Source organism: Euprymna scolopes, chromosome 19, assembly GCF_053919585.1.
Source record: "Euprymna scolopes isolate OS-2025 chromosome 19, ASM5391958v1, whole genome shotgun sequence".
In the NCBI taxonomy this organism is placed as follows: domain Eukaryota; kingdom Metazoa; phylum Mollusca; class Cephalopoda; order Sepiida; family Sepiolidae; genus Euprymna; species Euprymna scolopes.
Window position 1 is genome coordinate 32,136,915 of NC_136500.1, and position 15,145 is coordinate 32,152,059.

The 15,145-nt window shown below is 35.3% G+C and overlaps 1 protein-coding gene across 4 annotated transcripts in view; it reads right to left on the minus strand.

The window, feature by feature from the left end:
- The window catches only part of LOC145303503 (uncharacterized), a 38,253-nt gene that overhangs the window by 20,564 nt on the left and 2,544 nt on the right, over positions 1 to 15,145 (minus strand). For all 4 annotated transcript variants that reach the window (XM_080144936.1, XM_080144933.1, XM_080144932.1 and 1 more), the window contains exons 2-3: positions 11,136 to 11,251; positions 4,543 to 4,711 (exon numbers count right to left, since the gene is read on the minus strand). In XM_080144936.1, coding sequence (XP_080001062.1) covers positions 4,543 to 4,711; positions 11,136 to 11,251 — 285 coding nt within the window. The remainder of the gene's footprint in view (positions 1 to 4,542; positions 4,712 to 11,135; positions 11,252 to 15,145) is intronic.

Below are 15,145 nucleotides of genomic sequence, written 5' to 3' on the forward strand. Positions count from 1 at the left end.
CTGATTCTCTCTCCTCTGATCTGAAGCATGTGGTGCAATGGAGAAAGAAATGGCTGCTTCTAAAACCAATATCATCCACACTTTGATCTCCTATCTGGCATCAATTGAAATGAATAACTCTTGTCTTGGGGAGGCTCCATGTTGACAAACTTCTGGGCTGGAAAAATGGTGGGATCCTTCTAGCGTTCCAGTAGATATCTCACTGCTGATGCAATTCTCTACCTAAGTAAGAGTCGAATACATCCACATCTGGGCAGGAGCTGTTGGAAAACTCTTATCATGCTTCGACAAAGTTCAAAATAGACTTTGTAACCTGGTTTTCTCTTCCCTACAACCTCTTTCCCACAGAAGAGACGTTACGAGCCTGTCTTTACTCTATCACTATTTTTATGGCAGGTGCCTGTCTGAGCTCCATCTATGCCCTCCCCCCTCGCCAGATTTTCATGAAAAACACTCATTTAGCTGAAACCACTATCAATAATTTCCCCTATTCTTTTTCTGTGCCTAATCCTAAACATAAATTCCATGAACAAAACTTTCTTAGAACTACATGCCTTTGGAACTCTCTTCCATTTGCCTGCTTTCCAGCTGACTACAATTTGATCATATTCAAGTCCAACATAAACAAATTCTTGATGAGCCATTCTCTTAAGTAATTCAATTTACCACTACTAACGATTACTAGGACATTGTGCTATTGACTTCTATACACTCAGTAACCATTATCCTCGAGTGCCCTTTGGGCCTTGATAAGTGGTGACTCCTATGTAAAAAAAAAAAAAAGAAAAAGCTATAAAGGGCTATAGTGCCATGAGTTGCTTCTGATCGATTTATGCCCGTTATTCTTTTGAGTGGGCGAGATAAGATTGTAATTCCAAATCGATTCCGGACTAATCCAATTGCCAAATTCCATTTTGATTCAGTAACTGGATAACTTTCAGATTGCAATCCGATTGTTATCTAATGTAATCCACAGTGATCCCACTCAAAGACAGAACTTTCATTTATCTTGTGTGACATCACAACCAAAACGAAAACAGCTGTTCAGACAGGATTTGCAGTGATCTGACAGACCGAAATATCTTGATGAAGTGGAAGCATTACAGTACAGTACAAAATATGAGGTATCTCCAAAAATAAAAGCAAGACCATACAAAAACTGCTAAATTGTGCGAACCACTTCTTAGGAAGCAATTAAGTTATTGCTTATTCACCAAACCTGTTTTCCTGCTCTTATTTACTTATACTGCTTTCCTCTTTTTGGGAATCATAATTTCTCATTCTGTGACTAAGTGTAATGTTTAAATATAAGTCCTATACTGGCCACATGTATATTGTTACTGATGTATGTTACTAAAATAAGTGGCACAAATGTTATTTCTAAATGTCTGCTCTAAAGGGATAATGCTTTGCCCCAAGATGCCTTCCTGTCTGTTTTGCATGATAAACATTAAAAACCCTTATACTCTTAAATCTTCCACAAATCTCTGTATGTCTATATTGTATATTAATGCTATATTCTTCTAAGTTATATCATCTCTCCTGTTTCAACTGGACAAAAAAAAACAATTGCTCTTCTCCCCAAGCTGATATAAAATCACATACTTTGCATGTACATTAGGAGGAGGGTTTAACTTCCGGTTCTCAACTTTAGTAGGCTGACCTTTTCAAAATCGATAAATATTAAACATCTATAGATTTCTATCGCTAAGGGATGCATTAGCTTAACCTACATTTATACTCTATAGAATATCTATAAAATAGATAAATAATAGCCACAGTTTGTGCCCAGATTATAAGTGATCTGTATTAACTAGCAATTATATCTTTCTTTCATTAGATGGGATAAAGTACTGGTGATTATCTTTACTTGAAACTAACACCTAAAGCACATTTCAAAACATACCCTAACCCTTATACTATAATTTTCCAATTAGTCACTAATCCACAAACTATATTTGATCTTTTCTTAACCCTAGTAGATATTCACCTTTAATCTACACCCCACACTCATACATACCTCCTTTATAAACATAACCAATTTTAATCCTATTCTGAGGAGTGTAACTTCAAAGCAGATATCAATCCTAACTATCCATGTGAGAGCATAGAAATATCTGGCTTTGAAACCAGGTGCAGGGAAAACCCTCTCAGTGCTAATGGACCAGTAGATCTGGTTAGGTCATCCATCTCGGATAAGGAAAGCTCTGATTTGTAAACCTGTGCCACTGACCTCACATGTTTTGGCACCAAACAGGAGAGGGAGGCCTCCTCATTCCTAGACAACCTCCCTAGAGCTGGTGACTTGATCAATCTGCCTATCTATACTCCATACTCCTTCTTTGCCTATTAGCTAGGAGCAGAGGTGCAGCCACAAGGACTCATTAGAGACACCAAGTGCTTAGCCTTGTTTCCTGATTAGGGCAATGAATGCCGTCCCCACATTTGCCTTATTCCCTTCCCCTATATCTGGGCATCTTGGGGTGCTTATTGAGCATATATGCTAACATGATTGAACTGGGCCACTCCTGTCGGACAAGTTTAAGGGTACCAGTTTGACAGTTGCTGGTTACAACTGACAGTACAGGAGCCCTAACTCTTTGGTAGCACTTAGAGCGGCTGTTCTATCATCAGTTTGTAATATCGGGATATTTGTAGTGCCATGTCGCGCATGGAAAAGCACCCTGCACTCGTCTCTGGTGGACATTCCTGAGGCCACATTCCTGTGGATGAGGGTCTACTCGTGTTGCAGTGTTGCATGATGGTGGCTATGCACATCCGTTTTGCCTAGCACCTCAATCTAGATCTGAAACTACGAAATAGAATGAAATGACAGCTCAATCAAAAAAAATGTTCAAACCAGACACACACTCAGCCTTCTACCTTGAGGCTTGCATTTACACATATCCGAGGACTTAAAACTAACTTAGATGATGTAGAATCAGTTCTCCTAGCAAACTCGACAGATATCTTAGCACTAAGTGAAACTAACTTGCACTCCTCCACCCCCTCTAACATCTTTAACATGTTTGGTTATCTTCCACTTTGTCGTAAGGGCTTTAACAGGAACAGACTATATCTATATTTGTAACACCCTCCCCATGTCTAGGGAATCTAAACTAGAATCAGGTGACCAGGCCTTCATGTGCTTTAAACTAACTTTACAACAGAGCGTTAGCTACTTGTATTTTCTTTATTGCTCTCCATCAACCCAGGACTGCACTATAATCAGTCACATCTCTTACAGCATAGATGTAACACACTCCCTTGACACTAGCGCCCAAATACATGTATTTAGTGATTCTAATGCTCACCACAGAAATTGGCTTGGCTTCTCTAACTTCACTGACACAGCTAGTAGCATCATCCATAACTTTGCTATATCCCATTTCTTGACACAGACAGTAACATTCCCAATCCGTCTCCCAGATCGCCAGGACCAGCAAGTCTCACTTCTGGATCTATTTCTGACAAGAGATCCTGAGGATTGTGTAACAAATGCTGATTGCCACTTAGGAATGCTGATCATGCTGTGATAATGATAGAATCACTCTAAACTCTCGACCCCAAGTTGAAGAGCTATTGCTCAAAACAACAACATACTAAAATAAGGCTGACTGGGATGCCATTAGAGATCACATCAGAGACGCCCCATAGGGAAATATCGTTTCTCTTCCTGCAGAATAGTGCGCAAATGAGACTACTGAATGGTTCAAAGCAGCAATTGAAGCATATGTTCCTACACGGCGGTTCTATAGCAAACGCCACTCTCCCTAATGGTTTACTTCTACTTGCGCAGCCACCATTGCTCAGAAGCAACATGCATACCGTAGATTTATTCGGCACAGGTCCTGTACAAACAGACAAAAGTATATAGAAGCTAGAAGTAATTGTAAGAAAGAAGTAGCAACAGCTAAGAGTGAATATACTGAAACCACCAGAAAATGCATTGAAACACAGAAACTAGGAACTCATGATTTCTGGAAAATCTACAATAGTGTAGTAAATAATGGGCAATCAATAATTCCCCCACTATCCAACAATCATGAGGTTGTTTGCACAGAATTGCCCCAGTATTAAAAAAACAAAAAGAAAAATCTGTATGATGTATGTAACTGTGACAAAATTAAAATATCATTGGAAAAATCACATAACTTGATAAAGTATTTTATTTTATAAAGAAAATTATTTTTAAGCGATTAATGGAAATGCAAAGGCATTACAACATAAATCTTGCAAGTTTGAATTATTGTTGAGTTATCTCCCTTTGAAATTGTTTTTAAAATGGCAGGCAAGACAGTTACTCATCGTTTAGCCGTAAAATTTGATCTTCTTATTTAAAAATAAAACTACTTGATCAATTTATGTGAATTTTAGAATATGACACTTTTTTTGCATCACATCATACAGATTTTTCTTTATTTTTGGACAAGAACCCAGAGTTTTGATGGATCAACCCCAAATGTTGCCATCCAAGAAATCAGACATTGTAAGGATTAGTTTAAAAATAAAATCTCTACTCAAAGAAAACAATCCAATTACCCTGACTGTTGTTTTCCCATTGCCGATGCCTGCATCACATAATTTTTTATTCTTCCAGAGAGAAGCTAAATTGGCCATAACAAAGTGTTGATGATTGGGAATTATCATCTTTTTCCATTGAGTCTCACGATTTTCTTCAGACTTTGTTGATTTGACCACAGCCTTATGCCTTAAAAATAAAAATAAAACAAGACATTAACTTTACAAATGCAATTATTAGTCCACTTTCTTTCAAAACAAAAATATGATTTTTAAGTAAAACAATATTCAATAATTCTAATTCTCTCTTTCAAAATACAATGACATGATCTCTAAGCTAGTATTGTTCAATGTTAACATTTAAATTGTGCTTAGCATTTATTATATAACTAAACTTTGCCCGTTAAAAACGGGTAAAAGTTATAGCCCATTGATTTTAAATGAATGCTTTATATGAACGTTTTAGAGTAAATGTAGTTTTGTGGTGACTAATCTTTTTTAATCCTTAATTGTGCATCGAATGGATACCATAATACTTAGTTCGCTGCACCTTATAACAAATACAAAATTTCAGCCAGATCAATCAACGAGAAAAAGTGAGAGTAAATGTGGTAGTGTGGTGACTAATCCTTGTTAATCCTTCACTGTGCATTGAAGAGAGACCATAATATTTAATTTGTTATACTTTATCATCATAAAGGTCAATACAAAATTTCAGTCAGATCAGCCCAGTCGCTTCTGAGAAAAAGTGGTATGAACAGACTGAAATAAATATAATCTAGATAATCTCTAAGAAAAATAGATACCAGTTTTGTATGAAAGAAAATCCTTTATTTTGAAATCCATTTTTTTTTTTTTTTTTTTTTTTACAAGGTGGTCACCACTTATCAAGGCCCAGAAGCCACTCAGGGATAAGGGTTATTGTAAGTATAGTATGTTAGTGTGGATATTAAAAGTGTCTACTTAAGGGGGGCAGTTCATAAGGAATTTGTTTATGTTGGACTTGAAGGCATCCAAGTTGTAGTCAGAAGGGAAGCAGGTAGACGGAACAGAGTTCCACAGGCGTGCAGTTATAAGAAAGAAGCTTTGTTCATGGAATCTACGTTTTGATTTAGGCATAGATAAAGAGTGGGGAAAGTTTTTGACAGTGGATTCAGCTAGATGGGTGTGTTTTGTAAAAGATTGGCGAGGGGGGACCAGAGATTGGAGTTCAGATGAGCACCTGCCATGGAAATAACGATAAAACAAAGATAGGCTTGCAACGTCTCTTTTGTGGGAAAGAGGTTGCAGGGAAGGGAAAAGGGCATCCCCTACTAAGCCACAAAGTCTATTTTGTATTCTGTTAAGGCAGGATAGGCTGCTTTTAGCATCTCCTGCCCAGATATGGCAGCAGTATTCCATCCTTGGACGTACTTGGCTTTTATATAGATAGATAATTGCATCAGCAATAAGATATCTTCTGGAGCGGTAGAAGGATCCCACCATCTTTCCAGCAACCTTGGCAACAGACTTGATGTATGTGTTCCATTTCAGATCAGGAGTAAAGGTCAAGCCCAGAAGCTTGTCAAAACATGGGGCTTCTCCTAGACGAGAGCCATCCATTTCAATTGATGCCAGATGGGGATCAGAGCATTGATGATGTAAAGATAGGAGTTTGGTTTTAGATGCATTAAAGGTAACCAGCCATGTCTTCCCCCACTGAACCACTCGTTCGAGATCAGAGGAGAGAGAATTAGAGAGAGCTTTGTCATTTACAGCCTTTGATGTGTTGCTGTAGATGGTTGTGTCATCAGCATAGATGTCAACGAATGATTTAAGTATGTGTTTAGGTTTAATTTTAATATGACATTGTCATATACAAAAACAAAAATGGATGATTTGTTTTTAATAAAATAAAAAACACTAAATTCATAGAAAAAAAATTTTTTTTTGTCTTCCTGATTTCAACCTATCACCTTTATGAATCAAGGAAAAATTATTCTAAATAATTTTTTTGTTTTACTCTTTTTCACAAGGTGTACTACAATTTGAAAGTGAGTATTGTGTCTACAGGACTGTGGGAAGTTGAGTAGCAAGATGTCTGTTCATGTTATATTTAAATTTCTGTATGTTAGTAGTCAGGGAAGCAAGGAATAGGGAGGGAATTCCAAAGTCTAGCAGCCTGAGGAAAGACACTATTAGAGCAGAAGGCTTTCCTGCATCTAGGGACCTCTACTGTGAAGGAGTGGGATTTTGTTGCTTGTCAGGTTAATCAGGAGTATGTACGTCGAGGGGGAACAAGTGCTAAGAGTTCATCAGAGCACATTTCATTAGAGTACTTGTAAAACAGGCAACATTGAAGTGATGGGACAGGGATTAAAGCTTGGCTGATAGTACACAATCTGTTAGATTGGAGACTCTTTTTTGGAGCCTGTCTAAAAGGGAGAGTAGTGGTAGATGTACCAGCCCAGATGTGACGACAATACTCCATGCATGGAAAAATAGTGGCTTTGCAGAGTTATAAAATACTCTTAGGTGTAACTAATTTTCTAGCATAGTGAAGGGAGCCCACATTTTGCAGCAGCCTTGACAATGTTCTCAATGTATTTGTTCCATTTCATGTGGCCTGTGAATGTTAGACTAAGGAGTTTGTATGAATAGCTCTAAGGTAGGGTGTAATTAGCTACAGCAATCAGTGGTTGAGAAGGTTTTTTTGTACTTGTTAAAGGTTAAAATCTTAGTTTTATTAATATTAAGTGTTACCATCCACTTACAGCCTTATTCCGCTACTGATTGAAGGTTGTTTTCTGAGGTTTCATGTCAATGCTTTGGATATGCTTATATTCGTTTTTCCCTCATGACCATTATAGAGTATGGCGTCATCAGCAAATATACCCATCTCAGATACAATTTTATCAGGGAAGTTGTTTATGAATATCAGGAATAATAAAGGTCTAAGGATTGATCCCTGGAGCATTTCTGCATTAATATCATGTTGTTTGAGGATCTGAAAGGATCTGATCATGTTTAGCATTCATCCAGAAATACCATATGATTTAATTTTTATGAGAAGCCCTTCATGCTCGACCTTCTCAAAGGCTTCAGATACTGCCATAGCTTTCTCTGCCTTATCCAGTGCATGGTATATATGCTCAGAGAGGACTTAAAATATCTGAAGTAGAACAGGCTTGTCTAAATCCATACTGTGAGTTAGAAAGAAGTTTAGTATTTATGAGGTGGTGGACTAGTGCTTGATTAACGACTCAAAGATTTTATTGAAGAGGGGGAGAAGACTGATGGGGCAATAATTCTTTCACTAGAATTCTTGAATACTGGTATTACATAGGTTATTTTCTAGCTATCAGGGAAGCACTCAGCAAGGAATTTGTTGAAAAGTTTGGAGAGAACTGGGGTTGGCTCAGCAGAGCATTTCTTTATTTATATAGCAGGTATGAGATCAAGCTCATATGCCTAGGAGGTGTCTAGGTTTTTCATAGTATCATGGCCATAGGGAATGATTTTCAGATCTACAAGTGTGGCTTCTGTCTGCAAAAGGGAAGTTTGAGAGACAGTAATTTGTTGGGTCTAAGGTGGAATTGGAGGTGAATCGCTGGGTAAGTAGTTTAGCCATCTCAGTTTCTGTGCAAGCAACCTCATGGTTGTTGGTTAGTGAGGAAATTCTTGATTACCCATTATTCATCCCACTATTATAATTTCTCCAGAAACTGCGAGCTCCTAATTTCTGTGACTCAATACATTACCTGGCCATTTCGGTATGTCTTCTCTTCACTACAGCTATTTCACTTTTACGACAATTTCAAGCATCTATAATTTTTTGTCTATTTGTACTTAACTTATGGCAGACAAATTAACAGAACACATGCTACCTTTGTACAATGGCAGTTGCATGAGTTGAAGTGAACGATTGGGGAGAGTAGGGCTTGCTACAGAACTTGCGTGTGCGAACATGTGCTTCGATAGCCGATTTGCACCATTCAGTTGTTTCATTTGAACACTATCGAGCAGGAAGAGTAAAAATATAACTTCATGAGGCATCTCCGATGGCTTCCCAATCAGTCTTTTTGAAGTTTGTTGCCAGATATTGTCAAATTATTTAAGACCTGGTATATATTATTTGTTAAAACAGATGTATTATTTTTCTTAATAGATACCATCTCGAAGAGGAAGAGGTGGTATAATGGTTACCATTTGTGGACTGTTAACTTGTAACATTAAAGTTTTATTGAAACTGTAAAAACCACTTTCTTGTAATACCTTAGGATAAGGTATGAACCCATTTTGAAAAGCATTTATTCATGAATACATGCTCAAATCTGTATATTTATAAAATTAGGCTAATTATTACACTAACACCGAGATCAAAATGCTCAATTCATATTCACAAAGCAAGTATACCTCGCTAATATATTGGTCATGTGTATACAATCAACAACTGACTATATAGGTTATTGGTGAGAAAATGCATCAAATCAGTAACAGAAATATTTGGCAAGAAGATAAAGGCATCAATAACCAAGAGAACCGACAGCCAATGTTCGTTTGAAAGATCAATAATCCATCTACCGCTCCAGAAGTTATCTCACTACTGATGCAATTCTCTATCTATATAAAAGCCAAGTACGTCAAAGGATGGAGTACTGCTGCCACATCTGGGCAGGAGCTGCTAAAAGCAGCCTATCCTGCCTTGACAGAGTACAAAATAGACTTTGCCTGCAACCTCTCTCCCACAGAAGAGTTGCAAGCATGTCGTCTTATTATTTCCATGGCAAGTGCTCGTCTGAGCTCTAATTTCTGGTCTCCCCTTGCCAATCTTTCATGATAAACACCCGTCTAGCTGAAACCACTGTTAATAATTTTCCTCACTCTTGTTACGTAATGGTGTTATTATTAGACGAAGGTACCACTAGTGCGCGTATGTCACGTGAGTTCTAATTTAGTGTTCTTGTTTGTATTAGAAAGTCTTAGAGTGATAGACAGTCTTAGGAGAGATTAGAGTCTTAAGAGTGTTCATGGAAGTAAGAGATCTTTGAGGTTCATGTGTGTGATCATGTTGTGAGATATGGAGACATTAACAGGTGTATATAAAGAGAGAGTGAGAGTTTATAAATGAGAGAGATTGTATATGAATACATTTTGAGAAGATGTTTTCATATCTAGATAGACAGACCGATAGGTTGGCATTTATGCCGATGGATTGACAGGTTGGCATTTATGCTTTGACAGTTCGTATGAACTGGAGTGTTTATATAACATACATAGAACGACACATATACTTTCTAAACATATATTTTTTAGATGATGAATTTCGGATAGTTCTTATATATAAATTGACAATACCTTTTTCATGTAATGATGGACACAGGAGACAGCAGTTATAAAAACATGATGAGCATTTAACCTTCCACTTGACGGTCAATGCTTTTGCGTTCAGGAATTCAAAGGTTCTTTCTTTACATCTTTTTCTGTTTAAATCCCTCTTGCTTCCAGAGGCCAAGGTTCGAACTGAACCTTCTCTTCCCTGGTCAAACTCTCGTCTCTCTCTGACTCTCTGCCTCCCTTCTTCTGACTTCTCACTAACTAACTAACTCTCACTTCCTATATTGAGAAATCCATGCATGTCCGGCCAACGTGACCACAATTCACGTGCCATCAACATGCGCGACCTGCACGTTTCAGAACATTCTGATTTCCCATTTTTCCTTTGTTGTTTTCACAAAGGAATTCAACCTACATATCTAATTCATTTAACCCATATTTTATTATCCACATTCTTTCTTACAATGATAGTTTATTTATTATTTATTTCATCAGAATCAACAATTTACTGGACATTCCATTTAAACCTATTGTTCTTTAAAACTTATATCCAGGGTTCGATTCCTGCTTTCTCTCATTTTATTTTCATTTTAACTAAATCTCTCTATTTTTATACTTACATGAAAACGGGACAGCCCTTATCATGTAACACTCTTTATCTGTGCCTAAATCAAAACGTAGATTCCATGAACAAAGCTTCTTTCTTAGAAGTGCACACCTGTGGAACTCTCTTCAGTTTGCCTGTTTCCCACCTGACTACAACTTGGATGTCTTCAAGTCCAACATAAACAAATCCCTGATGAACTGCCCCCTTAAATAAGACACTTTATCAAATCTCCAATATTGCACTAACACCGAGATCAAAATGCTCAATTCATATTCACAAAACGATTACTACGATACTATCCCATTGATTACTGTACACGCAATGATCCTTATCCCCGAGTGGCTTCCGGGCCTTGATAAGTGATGACCATCATGTAAAAAAAAAAAATTAAAAGATAATGAAATAATTTGGGTAAATTCTGATACCAGAGAGTGCTTTTAGGCAAACGTTTGGTTGTTTTATGGCATATCAAAACTTTTCGAGTTATTTAATGCCAAATCCAATAATTTTAGAAAAAGTTTTATGGTTAAAGCTCTTTATATCTTCAAATATTTATTCATGGTGTTTGTAATGAGAAGGATGCTGTCTTTAAACTAAGTGAGGATTGCTCTCATTCTTATGGAAAAGATAGGTCTTCTCCAACCTAAAGCTTATAAAAATAAGTATCAAAAGAAAACAAAAAAGTACTGACCTTCTTTTTAATGGAACTTTCTTTTGCAAAACACTTTCAGATGATATAATCGAAATTGCTATCTTCTGGATGTTCTTTGTTGGATCAATTGAGGAATCTAGATTGGATCGTTCCACCTATACACAGAGGAAAAAATAAAAAGTTTTTATGGACATCTTCAATGATTTTACAGCAACAAAATATTGCATATTCTGAGACAATTTGAGATTTTAGAGTTATCATTACGATTGAAAATCTAGATGAAAAATCTCAGTCTTTTATCTAGAGAAGGTTCTAAAAGAGGGAGGGGACAGAAGCATCAGGAATTGACCGACTGCAACAGCCTCCTGGGAAAAGGTTATTTTTAACTGCTTTTTAGTCATCAACATAAATAAATGGTATGAGACTCCTAAGCAAACCAAAACTAATCAAGGGTGTTTAGAATAAAAAAAAAAAAAGATCATATCTTAGTCAATAATTAACACATCCTCAAAATTCAAAGTGTATCTTTTGCCAAATACAGTTCATAAAAAAAAAAAAAAAAGAAGCTACTTTGAGCCGATCCGCACGTATTTCACCATGGCTACCGAGAGTAAAGAAGGCCGATGCACATGACAGTGTGATGTCATTATCAGATTCACTTATAGGGATATGATCTAGGCTATCAGCAGCAGTTTCGTCTAGTTTTCAGTTTGTTGTCTAACATAGTGTATTCTTGCATTGTTACAAATTGCCGGGGAAATTATCCAAAAGGCCCCAAAGTACATATATTTTCTTATCCTAAACTTTCTCAATTTGGATACGTGCCATTAGAAGGGAAAATTTTATTCCAACCAAATATAGTAAAGTAAGTGATGTTATTTGTTAATAATTAAACGTGTATTGAATTAGAACTGTATTCAAGTACTTTCATAACGCTTGATAACATTGTTAATATAAATTAAAGAAACAATACTATTTATTGCTAATACAGCAAATATTATGTTGATATCTTTAACTGTTTATTTTCTTATAAGGCTAAAAAGTCTATCAGGAAGGTTGAAAATTTAATTTAATTTTGTTTTAGGTTTTAAAATTATAAAGAAATAATTTTTACATGAGAATAATTGTCAAAATGTTTTTTTTAATAATAAATAAAACCTTTCATTGAGTATGTCCAAATGTTTGAAAGTTCTTTATTTTTTTCTAAAGTCAGTTTGTAAATTATTCACCTCATGGTTATTAATGAAATTAGCCGTGACTGAGCGTTATATATTAAAATTGATTGTTTCTTTTTAGAATTATAAAGAAATAATTTTTACATGAGAATAATTGTTAAAATGTTTTTTTAATAATAAAAACCTTTCATTGAGTATGTCCAAATATTTGAAAGTTCTATATTTTTTTCTAAAGTCGGGTTGAAAATTATTCACCTTCTTGGCTATTAATGAAATTAGCCGTGACTGAGCGTTATATATTAAAAGTGATTGTTTCTTTTTAGAATTATAAACAAATAATTTTTACATGAGAATATTTGTCAAAAATATTTCTTTTTAATTTATTTACTTGCCTCCCCACGAGGGCACAGTTAGACACAAGGTCGGTTTTTAATGTGGGAAAATTTAGCTCCCCAAAAAGGGGCACTCTGGATAGGAACAAAAATAAAATTAAAAATTGTCTCGGTCATGAAGGATTTCTCCTCCACTGACCGAGGACAGAACAAATGAAGTGTAGCATCAGAACAGATACTACACTGTGATTATTATTGTAAATGTTTGTTTACTATCTTTTCTTAGATTTTAGCAATAGTTTACATTATGGTATGAATGTTTTCTTTAATTATGTTTTTAGGTATGTGAACATCATTTTCGGCCTGAGGATGTAATAAAGAAGTCAAGATTCGATGATAAAACACTGTGAAATAAACACGCAAGATGAGAACATTAGTCCGAATAATCTCTAAAGTTCCAAAAAATAACATTCAACCCATGTGATTTTTCTCTAAATTAAATTAAAAAAATATTTCTGCACTTGTAACTTTTGTTTGTTTGTATTTAAATTTGTTTGATTTCAATTTTTTGTATTTTATCGTTTGTTTTCATTCTTAAAATTATTTATCGATGGTTTTCACTTTTAAAATTATTCATCGTTGGTGTATAATATGTTTTTTAATTCTTTGTTTCCTAACTTCATAATTCAGTTTTATCAGTATTAAATTGTATATTGCTTTAAAATTACTTAATTTTACATAGATAATATTTGTATTTTATATTGAATAAAGTTCAGTTTCAGTATTAATCGAACTGTGTTCCTTTTTCTTTTTAAAAATGTTTTATTACTCTTTTTCAAATGGCCCTCATATAGTACTGACAGTCTGATAAATCTTACCTACATTGCCTGCATGCATTTTTCAGTTAACTGGCCTTCTTCTTACTCTCGGTGGCCGTGCTTTGAGTCCTCACCACAGTTTCCAAATAGCACCTGAACCTGGTTTTTGGGTTATTTAATGCCGAATCCAGTAATTTTGAAAAAAAAAAAAGAAGAAAAAAGATTTTACATTTCAAGTTCTTTATATATTTAAATATTTATTCATGGTGTTTGACTTAGTTGTTTTGTAGAAGGAAATTGTCGTTTTTGTTTTTAACTTTGCAGACCATGATAGAGTTTTGCAAAAGGGAAAGGAAAAAAAAAAAAAAAAAAAAAATCAATGTTTAATGCATTTTAGGTCAGGAAGACAATATCTTCAGACAGCCTGATCTGGTAGCACTAATATCTGAACCTGAAGCATGTGACTTTCAAAATGTTCTCGAGATGACTGAACACAAATTTGATACTAGCAATCAGTTCATTCTTGATGTTGTAGGCCTTATGATTGATATCTTTCCCAGATGTGGAGCAGTAAACACAGAACAACTATTGCAGTTTGAGGAACTTGGTCTTTATGATGCACAAGATTTTTTCTGGATCATAGGCTAGCCACATGTTGCCCTGTAGTGTGCTGGCAGAAATTTATCTTGTTTGAACAAAAGCCAATCATTCTCATCTCGACTGCATATTTAACCTTGTTGGGGAGTTTCTTAGCTTTCATGAAGTGATTCTCTTTGGCCTTTTCGATAAGTAATTGCCACTTCCAACTCTTGTATAAGGAACAACGAAGATCCTTGTTCAGTACTTTCTTCAGCGTCGTCACTATGATGACTATCACTCTTGCCAAGATTTGCATTGCCTAGACTGCATCTTGTCACACCTTGCTTTTGCAGTTTCAAAAAAGACAACCGTGGCTTTTTAAGTTTTCTGTTTTCATATATTAAAACAAAGTAACCCTAAGCAAGATTGTCGTCAGTGAATTTGCTCTTAATTTTCACTGATGCATACAAACTATGCTTTTAGATAAATAACTAAGTATGATTTTTTTTTTAAAATTTTATTACAGTCATCTAGCATATAAAATTATTTTTTTCTATTTTCAAAGTCAGACCCAAATAGCATTTAAATAGAGAAATCACACTTTGTTTCTAATTAGCCAATTTATACTTGTTATCGATGCACCATGTTATCGGCAATATAATGATGTACGTAGCTACAATTTATTTTTTAAATTAATTAGTTTGGTCTAGATGAGTGCTAATAAGAAACGTTTTCAAATAATCTTCAAAAAACAAACAAACAAACAAACAAAAAACAATATAAGCCTGATGGACATATCCTGGCAGCCAACCAGTTACTAAACTCTTTTCTTTAACCTCCCTTTCTTGGACTATAGGTCCATCTTCTCGAGAAAAAAAATTATCTCTCTCAAGTTTGTTTTCTTTTTCTTTTCTTCCTTGAGTGTTTCTTTATTTTTATCTACATTATTAAGTTAAGCTACGCAGAAATGCTCTTTATCAGACATAACGAAAATAATTTCTGCAATAATAACGTTTTTAGAAACCCATTCTTAAACTGGAGAGAGGAGCGTTTTGAAACTATTCTGTACTTTCACCTAACAATTTAAGAAACAAAAGAGTGCTTATGCACTTATGTTACCGTGCTATTTAAAAAAAAAAAAATAG